Source organism: Urocitellus parryii, chromosome 2, assembly GCF_045843805.1.
Source record: "Urocitellus parryii isolate mUroPar1 chromosome 2, mUroPar1.hap1, whole genome shotgun sequence".
In the NCBI taxonomy this organism is placed as follows: Eukaryota; Metazoa; Chordata; class Mammalia; order Rodentia; family Sciuridae; genus Urocitellus; species Urocitellus parryii.
Window position 1 is genome coordinate 221,083,367 of NC_135532.1, and position 12,302 is coordinate 221,095,668.

At 34.0% G+C, this 12,302-nt stretch overlaps 1 protein-coding gene across 2 annotated transcripts in view; it reads right to left on the reverse strand.

Moving 5' to 3' along the window:
• Brwd1 (bromodomain and WD repeat domain containing 1) overlaps positions 1-12,302 on the reverse strand; it is a 121,487-nt gene that overhangs the window by 76,887 nt on the left and 32,298 nt on the right. For both annotated transcript variants that reach the window (XM_026399392.2, XM_077795417.1), the window contains exons 14-18: positions 9,196-9,346; positions 8,818-8,952; positions 6,303-6,431; positions 5,914-6,139; positions 831-1,016 (exon numbers count right to left, since the gene is read on the reverse strand). In XM_026399392.2, the coding sequence (XP_026255177.2) occupies positions 831-1,016; positions 5,914-6,139; positions 6,303-6,431; positions 8,818-8,952; positions 9,196-9,346 (827 nt within the window). The remainder of the gene's footprint in view (positions 1-830; positions 1,017-5,913; positions 6,140-6,302; positions 6,432-8,817; positions 8,953-9,195; positions 9,347-12,302) is intronic.

Here is a 12,302-nt window from a genome sequence, read left to right on the forward strand (position 1 = left end):
TGAACCCTTCCATGCTAAGAGAAATCTTTTTCTAGATTAAAGAAAGATATAATAGACTGGGAGTGTAGCTCAGTGGTACAGTGCTGGCCTAGCATGAGTGAAGCCCTCAGCGAGAGCCCCAGCACTTCCACCAAAAAAAAAAAAAAAAAAGAGATAATAATTAAATGCAACAAGCAAGGCTGAACTAATCCTAAATTTCTAAAACAGAAAAACTATGAGACACCTTGTAGAAGATAGCAATATTGTAAAAAAGTCTGTACAGTGTGACTATTACATTATGTTTATGTAAGAGGATCTTCTAGGTTCTTTGAAGACAACAGGATAAAGCACCATGATATGAAGAGTCACAGAGTCTTCAACTCACTCACAAATGCTGATTCACTAAGAAAAATTAGTCTCTACCCAGTTTGGTTTTTCAAAAATCACAAATGTTAAAGCAAGGCAAAACTAAAACTATAATTTTCCTTCAAAAAACTACTTTATTATTAGATGTCATTTAATACAATTTGCAAATGCTGTTTTTAGACAAAAACTTCATTAACCATTTAACATACTTGAAAATCATGGGGCTGGGGTTATGGCTCAGCAGTAGAGCGCGAGACTCCCACATGTGGGGCCTGGGTTCAATCCTCAGCACCACATAAAAATACATAAATAAATAAAGCCATTTTTTTTAAAAAGAAAAACAAATGCCCATTTGTAACTACAGCAAATTTAAAAAATACCTTCAGAATACTACTTAAGTTGCAAAAATATACTGCTTATTCCAAGTTTTACTCTTTAATTTCAATACCGCTACATTTAGGTACAACACTTTCCATATTTGTTACCTCTTCGAGGTGTTTCTTCCCCATTTGAAAATCCACTTGGAACAATATCCTGATCTGCTCCCGTTCTCTGATCTTGCTGCTGCTGCAACTGTCTTATCATTCCATCAAGGATGCTGGGCTCTGGGCTTTGTTCATCATTATCATTGGTTTGTAGGCTTATAATTTGTTCAATTACCTCTCCATCACCTACGAATTCAATTATGAATCATAACATATATGAGTAGGAAAAAAGTTCTTCAGTAGCTTACAATTATAAATACATTAACAGGGTTGGGGATATGGCTCAGTGGTCGAGTGCTTGCCTAGAATTCCTTAGGCTCTCCAGTCCCCAACTCTGCAAAAGAAAAAATAAGACCAGAATTGCTGTTTCAAATAAACAAATAACTAAGTGACCAATTAGAAAAGATACCTTAAATATACACAATTATTTCAGAAAAAAATTCAAAATAAACCCCTCTTTTAGAATATTAAGTACCTCAACACAGCCTCTGGGACCCTCTGGGACAGAAGAAGCATGGAAACCAAGGCTTACTAAAGCCTTCCTGACCACATCAGGTATGTATAGTATTTTAATGCGGATGAAAGCAGAGACTCCAATGTCTTCTGTACTGTCTTATGGAACAAGGCAGAGAGGTTAGGACTTCTAGGTCTTCAACAAGAGAAAACTATAGGTCTCTGAGCACACCCAGGAGTCCTCAGAACAGGTACAGTTGATGGAAGTTGTTTCACGTGCCTGACCTACTCAGCACAAACAACTATACCTCTTAGTATGTTTTTAGCAGAACCAGTACCCATCATTCTTCAAACACAAAATCAGATTTTTTTTAGTGCCTTTGTAGAGATATTTAATCAGTTCAGAATTAGAATTAATGGAAATAATTATTAGATGGCTGTGGATTTACAAAATGGTTTAAAAAAGTGCCTAGATGTTAATATTTTCATGCAAAAATCCCTTATACATCTTCCTATTACAGATGCATCTTCTATTGAAACATGAACTCAGTATATACAAAACTTCTCCCTTTTTCCCACCCATTAAATATAATATTAAAAGAAATGAAGAGATAAAATTTGCCACCATAGTAACAGATCCAGAAACTGAAAAATCCCATGTATCATTAAAGGGGGGAAAACACATACTCCCCAAGCATTCATTTATATATTTATATTTACATATATACAAATATATACATGCACGCACACATACATACATACATTCATATCTTACATATCATTTACTATGGAAACCCATGAAGAATTTACAGCAGCTAAATGTCAGCTCATATTGATTTTGCCTTTTAAATAAAAAAAAAAACCTAAATTTTTTGATCACTCTCAAAACAAATTATAGTTAAAACTATTACAACATGGGATCAAAGGAAAATAGTAACAAAAAAAGAGTTTTAATCCTCCCCCTACCCCCCAAAAGAACCATAGGTCTATAAAACTTTTCTTTGGTAGAACAGATCACTTAAGTGTGTTGACCTTCTCAAGTATCAAAATAACTTTCTACTTGATGTGGTACAATCAGTACTGAAGTATCAAGGGAGGGTTCCGAGCATGAAGGATGATGTGCTTCAGGAAATGACCCTCCATGATCAAAACAACTGTAACATTAGGAAAAAAAATTTATAAAACATGGGCTTTCAGATCCTGGGCAACAGGCAACTGGGAAACAAGGTGTGATTGCAAACACATATAATCCCAGTGACTCGGAATGCTTACATAAGAGGGTCACAAGTTCAAAGCTAGCTTGGGAAATTCACCAAAAACCTGTTTCAAAATAAAAAGGACTGGGCATGGAGTTCAGTGGTAGAGTGCCCCTGGGTATTCAATTCCTAGTACAAAAAAAAAAAAAAAAAAAAAACTGCTGGGGATGTATTTCAGTGGTAGAGCTCTCCTATTTTCAATCCTGAGCACCATAAAATATAATAATAAAAATTTTTAAAAAGAGGACAAACAATCCAAAGTGTGTCTGTACCTCATAAACAAACTCTGGAACTATAAATGTCAAAACTATCAGAAGAAGTTATTTCTTCAGTCAAAACTAACTGAAGAAATAAGGAAAATCCACATTATTGAAAATCCACATTATAACACTCTACCACTGAACTACATGCCCAGTCCTTTTTATTTTTTTATTTTGAAACAGGTTCTTGCCATTCAATCCTCATTAATACCCTAAACTGGAAATCAAGCTAAATGCCCTTGACTATCAGTGAAGGGATAAACAAGTGATGGTATAGGCATGCTTTCCTGAAGTACTGTCTCTTAATAAACAGGAACAAATTACAGATATATGCAATAGCATGAATGAACTAGCACCATGACAAATCAAAGAAGCCAGGCACAAAATTCTACATATTGTATGATTCTTTTTACAATATTCCCTCGTATAATATTACAACAGACCCCTCCCAACCTTACCTACAGGAGAAAAATTCCAAGATCCCCACAGTGGATGTCTGAAAGCATAGATAGTACTGAACTTCACATAAACTATGTGTATTTCCTACTATACATACACAAGTTTAATCTAAAGCATTATTAATCTTAATCTAAAGCATTATTGCACACTGTGGTTATTAACATACAGTTTGATATGCAAAACTAGCAAAAATTCATTTTCCCTTCAAAACAAATTTTACAGATAGAATATCAATTATTAACCATAGATCTTAGCATCACAACATTCAAAATTTTTCCTTATTATATTCAGAATTTCCTCCTTTTCACTCCAAAAAGCACATTACCGATTCTTTTTGAAATACCTAATCTGCCAGCATAACACTCTGTTGGACCCATTTTAAGTAAAGCAGAGTTTAACGGAACACATCCACTGTAATATTGGAACAAGCTGGTCTAACAATCAAGAGGGCTACTAACTAATTAACAGGTGGGCAGTTTATACTACATAGATAAAGCAGTCAAAGGAATAATTTATATCCTGAAGAGAAAGGCAAAAGATTCATCACACTACATGGCATGCAATTTAAAATTCATGTATTATTTTATTTCTGAAATTTGCCATTAAATATTTTTGAATTGCAGGTATGGCACATAGTTAAAACCATGGAATGTGAAATCACAGATACGATTACTATGTAAAAAATTCCCTTAAAAGACAAAGTTAAAAGTTAAGTCAGGTGCAGAGACGCATGCCTGTAATTCCAGAGGCTCAGGACGCTGAGGCTGGGGGATTCCAAGTTCAAAGCCAGCCTTAGCAATTCAGCAACTCACAAGACCTCATCTCTTAAAAAAAGTATTTAAAAAGGGCTGGGGATATGACCCCCTTGGTTCAATCCCCGGTACCCAAAAAAAAGAAAGAAAGACAAAGACAAAGTGGTAACGAGGGACTAGAGAAAGGGAAAAAAAACTCTCTCTAAATGGGCCCAAGGAACTTAGAGTGACAGTAAAAATCTTACATAATTAACATTTGTCAAAATTCACTTAAATCATATATACTTAGATTGATGTTTGTTGTATATAATGTATATTCAGTAAAACTAATAAAAAAGTTATTTTTTAAAGAGTAAACAGTGATGTACATCAAGCTTGAACCTTAAATATAGGTAGTAATTTAGTTTAAATAAATCAATATTCAACCAAACGAAGAAGCACTTTTTCACCTAACATCTGTAAAGAGAAACACTACACTATAAACAATTAATTACAATTACAAAGATTTTGCACTTGGCTAAGAGAGGGTAAGTATAAGATGAGCCTGGAACATCTTGTGCCAGGAGAGCAAAGAATTGCTTTAAAAATGATGGGGAGGGGCTGGGGATGTGGCTCAAGCAGTAACGTGCTCGCCTGGCATGCGTGCGGCCCGGGTTCGATCCTCAGCACCACATACAAACAAAGATGTTGTGTCCGCCGAAAACTAAAAAATAGATATTAAAATTCTCTCTCTCTCCCCCCTCTCTATCTTAAAAAAAAAAAAAAAAAATGATGGGGACTTGGGAAAGGACAGTGTGAAAAGTCTTCTCAGAGTCAAACCTAAGGATAATGAGTAACAAAATAATAACAGTAATGGACTATAACCAAAATATAACAACCCATACAACCATACTAAAACTTAGTACACCGTGTAATAGAGTGCTACACAGTCATAATGAAATGTGAATATAATGGAAGTGAACATAGAAAATAACCATTCTGCAACCTTCATAACGACAAGTGGTAACAGGCAAAATCATCAATGGATCCTAAAACTTGGATGAAGTATGCAAAGAACAGAGAATTTGTATATCATCTCCGTATTAATTACAAGAGAAAAAAGTGGTAACTTTAGGAAAAACTTAGCAAGCAACACCATAACAAGATGTTAAAGGCAATTTTACCAATCACTGGACAAACCACAATCATAAACATCCTGACATGTGATGCTCCAGGAAGAGGTCACCTATGTTGTACTCTGTCAAAAGTGTATGACCTCCCCCAAACAGGCAAGCCCAAACTGAGGCATTCAACAAAATTCCTGGCCTATACACTTCAAATATATCAGTATCAAAGTCAACAGCCAGGGTTCTAGCTCAGTGGTAGAGCACTTGCCTGGCACCTAGGAGACACTTAGTTTAATCCTCAGCACCACATAAAAATAAAGGAATTGTGTCCATCAAAAAGAAAAAAAAAAGAGCCAAGACCCCTCTCCAGATTAAAATATATTTAGAAAATATGACAATTTTATGTACAGTCCCAAATTGGAACCAGGAAAAGTAAAAAAGTTCCTACAGGCATTATTACAGTAACTGGCAAAATTTAATTACAAACTATTAATTTGATAATAACATTGAGTGTTAAATGTCCTAATTTTGATAGATGTCTATGGTTACATAGGAGGTTATCACCCTAAAATACAAATTAAAATATTTAAGGGTAAATAGGCATAAAATATCCAGAACTTAAGATTCAAATAGTTCAAAGTAATATATATTCAAAGAAAAAATACACCAAATTTTACAAAATATATTAATGACTACTGAACTTAAAGGTATGGGAGTTCATTATTCTTAAAATTTTTCAAATAAAAAACTCAGTAAGGAAACCTTTCAAAAGGAAAGAAAAACACTTTTCTACTTACTTGTGGCCACATAGCCTAGTTGTGGAACCAAATGTTCATCTGCAGAATTTTCTCGACCTGGTACTAATCTCTGATACTTAGTTGGATGAGGATTTCCATCTACATCTACCAAGAATGGTGGAGGCATAAGATGAGGAGCCTGCTGAGTTTGCTCATCTAAGACATAATTATTAGAATCTCTAATCAGTGGTCGGTAGTCAGTATGGAAGAACATCTGATCAGGAATCTAGAAAAGTAAAGTTCACAGGATGACATTTTGAAGTGCATGTATGCTAAAGAAAACAAATATTCTACAGTTAATTAAAAGCATAAGGATCAAATAAGTATAGCTAAACTATTTCTAATCTCTTATAATTTTCTATATGCCATAAGAAAGCATTAAAAATGACCTTTTCATATGGTTTGCTGCATCCAAAGCCAAAAATGAGTAGGTGCCCATGAGAATCTGTACAGGCAAAATGCTGTCCATCCTGTGAAAACTTACAGTCAAACACAGCTCCATGTCCTTGTCCTTCAATCTAGAAAACCCAGAAGGGGAAAAAGTTTTACGACCAATTCTACACCAGCACTTTTAGTATGTAAACTTATTTAATGTGAATAACCTGCTGCAATACAACCCTTCTGGAATTCCACTCTCACCCACCAAGCCCAAGAGCTGGGGATTGGGCTCAAGCCTTGCACATGCTGGACAAGCACCCTACCATTGAGTATAATCCCTAGCATCTTCAAAAAAATAATTTATACAATTTTGCATTAAACACATACATCAATTAATATATTGTCAGATTCGTTTTAGATAATACTAACCTACGAGGGGAAAAAATCCAAAGATCTTCTAAGTATTAGTTCTCCAAATGATCAAATGAGCACTTATAAACTAATCCAAACTTCTACCAGTGAATGGCAATTTAAATAAACTTTTATTAAAATATACAATAAAAGCAAACAACCTGCTAGGAAAATGATTATAGACTAACAAAGTTTTATGTGTTGTGAACTAAAAATCAACACTTTTCTGGAATTTAAGGAGGACTTTACCTCAACTCACTACTAAAATGATTGACAACCATGCAAAACTGGGCAATGTTATAAAGTCTCAAGAACACATGTTAAAATGCCTGTAACTCCTTAAACCACAGACTTCAGGAAGAATACTTGAAGTGTATCATAGTTTACTACTTTTTTTTTTTTTTTTTTTTAAAAGCAGTACTGGGGATTGAAGACATGGGTGCTTTACCACCAAGCCATATCCCCAGTCCTCTTTTTGACAGGTGATCTCACTAAATCGAAGAGGCTGGCCTTGAATTTGTGTTCCTCCTGCCACAGCCCCTATAGAGTTGCTGGAATTACAAGCATTCCCCAACATGCACAGCTAAATACATTACTTTTAAACTGTCTTTAATTCTTCCATTCCAGCTGTAAATTATATCAGTTTAACATCAATTAGGACCTTTTTACACAGTAACTCAAAATTTATCCTAATAATCATGTGCAAAGATATTCAAATTGTTTTTGACACACACATTTTAGAAATCACTTAAACCCCCAACAAAAGAAAATAACTGTGTAAGCTATTTTCTTCTGAGACAGACTGAAAAATATATAAGGCTTTCAAATAAGGTATTCACATAAAATTAATTTTAAAAGTTCTTTTAAGTTTAAGAACTATGTCCAAGGATGTCAACTAACAGAAGAAATGATACCATTTGAAAATACTCAATGAATGTGAATGTTTGTATATGAAATCTAATGAGAAAAAGGCATTTGGAGTCTCAAAAAAGCTCCTTTAAGCTGAGTAGAGTGATGAACACCTGTAAACCCTGGAGGCTGAGACGGGAAGATCACAAGTTCAAGGCCAGCCTGGGCAACTTATCAAAACCCTGAATCAGTGAAAAATTAAAAGGGGTGGAAATAAAGCTTGACATATTAGAGCACTTGCCTAGCATATGTGAGCACCTGAGTTCAATCTGCAGTACTACAAGGAAAAAAAGGGGTGGGGTGGGGGGCTACATTAGTTTTATACTTACAAAAGGAAAAAAAATATTTTATAGTGGAAAAATCTCACAGAAGCCACGTTAACTTCATATTTAAAATTGTCACCACCAATAGCAGCATAAATAAATATCACATGACTCCAAGGGATGGATGGAGGGTACAAAATTATTTAATTTCATCGGAAAAATGTGTAACATGAAGACTATCAGTCGAAACTGAAAGATGTTCTATAAAATAACTGTATACTCAAACACTTAAGACGAGGATAAAATAAAAACACTAGAGGGCTATTAATGATTAAATAAAACTAGAGAGATAAAACCACTTATTGAAATATATGATCTTGAGTTGGATCCTGTCTAAGAAACAAAATATAGCTTGTTTAATGGCATTCCTGGACCAACTGACAAAATTGTAGATCTGGATTAAGTAATGCTATTTTACCAATGTTAAATTTACTAATTAATAACTGTAGAATGGGTATATATGAGAAATTCTAAAAGTAAATTAAAGAATTCTCATTTGGTTCTAGAATATAACATATATATGCAAACAGAAAAAAGATGAGGAAAAATCTAATGATGCTTGAACAATTGAAACATCTAGGAATGTATTTTAAATATTAGTGTATAATGATCATAAATTTGCCAATTAAAACATACTGACACACTTCATACACAAAAAGCTAAACAAATAACTTTTGAAACTTTTCCCTTGTACAAATCAGTTATACAGAGAATTTCATGTGTATATTCATATATAGCTGTCAGATATTTATAGGTTTTACATACCCTATTTTCTAGAAAAAAGAATCGCCAAAATGCTGAAATCTATTTCTGGTTAACTCTCATAATCTAAATACTCTAAACAAATGCAAGTATGCATAAAGGTGTACCTCATTTCGCTTACCATATTAAAGTAATGCTTCATCTTGGTACCTTTTGTAATATCCCATATAAATATGCTGCCATCATGTCCTGCAGATAACATAATTCTGGAATCAAAGGGGTGTGTCTCCAAGACAAATACTTCATCAGCATGTCCCTTTATTCAACAAAATCATAACATTAATGAGGGTTTATAAGTCACGAGTTGCAAATTTTTTTTAAAATACATCCTGTCATATTAATAAGGGATTTTAAAACTGTACTAAAGACAATAATTTATATTGTTATGCATAAAAAATTCCCAATCACTTGACAAATAGAACTTATTCAGTATACTACTAGAGTTTCAAACATAAGACTTGAAGAATTTTGATTTGTCATATTTATAAGAACTACCTACCAGCAAATTATGAAGCAGTTGTCCAGTATAAGAATTCCAGACTTTGAGGACATGATCATTCACAGCTGTAACAACAATGCTATCATTCTGATTCCAAGCTATCATTGTTACCTTGGGTTTCATAAACCTTTCTTCTTCTGAAGATAAGTCTCTAAAAATATATATACACATACACAATGTATAAGCTTATTTGGGTGGCAGATTATACAATTTACACAATCTTCATCAATATAATAACTAAAAAAAATGCACTGATACAAGTCTGTCATTCCCGCTACTCGAGAGGCCGAGGCAGAAAGATCCTAAATTCAAGGCCAGCATTGGCAAAATTAGCAAAACTGTCCCTCAAAAAATAAAAAGGGCTGGGGATGTAGATGTGATAAAACATCTGTGGGTTCAATCCTCCACACTGCATCAAAAAAAAAAAAAGCAGCAATTAAATGTGCTTATTTTATCAGTCCTATAGAAAGTTAATCATATCTAACTACAATCATTGTCTAGAAACAGATTAGGGCAAAACCTGAGGGGTAAGGAGTAACTTAAAAGCAGTTCAAAATGAAAAAAAGCACATAGTTGGACACCACTGCTGTACCTGGAGCAAAGTACCTTTTCCCTGCCGGTTTTCAATTATTTCCTTCTCTTAACACCCAAGCCTATTGTTCTTTCTTGCTTTCAACTGCTTCTCCAGAGAAACAAGTTTAGGGAAGAAAATTTACCTTCACATCCCCAAATTCCAGCAAACTAGCAGAGGCAGAGACACAAATGCTCCAACAGGAATCAGACTACACTCTTCCCTTTACATTTCCCTGTTTTTATGTCTCTTGGTAAAAATGTTCTTGAATATATATCTGCATGTTTTTCAGCCTTTATTAAAGTGGTATATGGAGTTTCTCTGTAAACTATAGTTGGAAACAACGGGAGGGAGGGGAAAGGCCTAACTGGTTCTTAACATTAACATTCTAAAAATCATAAGCATGTAACATTTCAATTAAGAGAGCATCTACAAGAGCAAGGAGTAAGTGCTACATAACAGCTACCTATGTAAGCATGATGGAACACACAAGAGTAAGTCTAAGCAGACTGGTCAGGGGAAAAATAATACTGGAGGTAAAACAAAGATGCTAAGACTCTTTGAACTCAAAACTTTCCTAATTAACTACCATGGATTTACTAACAAACAAGTTCCATTTCACCAGATAGATTGATTAGCCAAGATCAGAACACTAAAATAATTACTCAATTCTTACAGAAGATTCTACTTTTCAAGAAAAACCAGAATTTATATATTACCATCACAAAGGGACTTAACAAGTTCATTCCATAAATGGAGTTTGACAGCCAGGAAACTAAGCAGTTTTCATTCTCATTAAAATAGAAAGTTTTATTCAAGTTTTAACATTTATGCTCGTATTGTGTCTAATAAATAACTATTCAGGGATCATTATGATTTCAAATTATCTTCACTCCCATTCTCCTTCATTTTATATTAACCAAGGACTGACAGTATTTCAACTGTTTGCAAATGGATGAAACATTTTAACATTATAACAAAAATAATTTTAAAAAATTAAAATTTTTTTTTAAATTTCTGAGCAAAAGTTGTCTAGTTCCACTATTTATTCTTTCCACCATCCACCACAGATAATTCCACAACAATATTAATATCAAATTTATTTTGAACGCACAACACAAATCTTTGGACTACCAGAAGACATTGCAAGTCATTTTTTATTATTAAAAATAAAACAACACATGATAACTTCCCCCAACCCCCAGTACCCAGGACTAGACTCGGGCATTCTACCACTAAGTTACACCCCCAGGACTTTTTATTTTTTATTTTGACATGGCATCTCACTAAGTTACCAAGGCTGGCCTCAAAGTTGTGTGTGATCTTTCCACTTTAGCTTTCTGAGTCTCTGAGATTGCTGTGATGCACCATGGCATCTAGCTAAACATGATGATTTTCTAAAAGAAAAACTGTAGGACAACATTTCCCAGATAGTAATTAAAAAAAAAAAAAACGTAAAGATAAACTTTAGAAACAACTTGAAAAATAATTATAATAACTAATAATTATATTATATATTATAATTATATTATAATAAATAATATAATAGTTATAATAATAACTTCTATTACAGCATACCTACAATACAAAGGTATTTACAAAAGACAAAAGAACATCCAATATACACTGCAGGCCGGGCAGTGTAATACAAACTTTTGGGTTAGCACTTCAATTTCCCAATAATGCTTCAAAAAATGAGGCCTCCTTTCCCAGATACCAAAAGAGATTTCAAAACGTTAAATGACTTTCTCAAAACAGTTATGAGCCAAGGTCTGACTACAAAATATATGTTACTTCCACCATCCAAACTGCCTCCTTCAAATATATGCAAACCAAAAAAGCTTTCAATTATGCAATATTCATCTCGGAAAGTCCTATTTGTCTCAAAGATGTTCAAACTATGTCTAAAATTTTGGTGGGGGCAAGGACTAATAAACAAGCCTTCAAAAACAGCCAACATTTTAGCATGCCCCATTGGAACTCAGTTTCTGTGTGTGTGAGAGTGTGTGTGTGTGTTGTGCTAGGGATTGAACACAGGGCCTTGTGCATGCAAAACAAGCTCTCTACCAACTGAGCTATATCCCCAGTCCTTCATTTTATTTCAACAATAAAGTACCTTTGTCTTTGTTAGTCTCAAGCATAGCTCCGAGTTTTTTAAAATTTCTAGAGAAAAGTAAATTTTCCACACTTGACATACTCTGAATTAATTGTATAATTTTGTGTGGTGCTGGGGATCGAACCCAGGGCCTTGTGCATGCAAGGCAAGCACTCTACCAACTGAGATATATCACCAGTCCTCAATTATATAATTTTTTGTTGTTTAAATAGGAGATTTTAATCTAAATGTAAAACCTAAGGAGGTCAATGCAATAATAAAGTCATATGTACTTTCCTATATTAACCTAGATATATGGGATTTAAGTGTTTATTAGACATGTTATTCACTTAGACTATAGCTCTTTATAGGTGGTTAAAATCTCAACAAAATAACAAATATGGCAGGGGGAGGGGCACCACAGAAGATGAACAGAGAAGG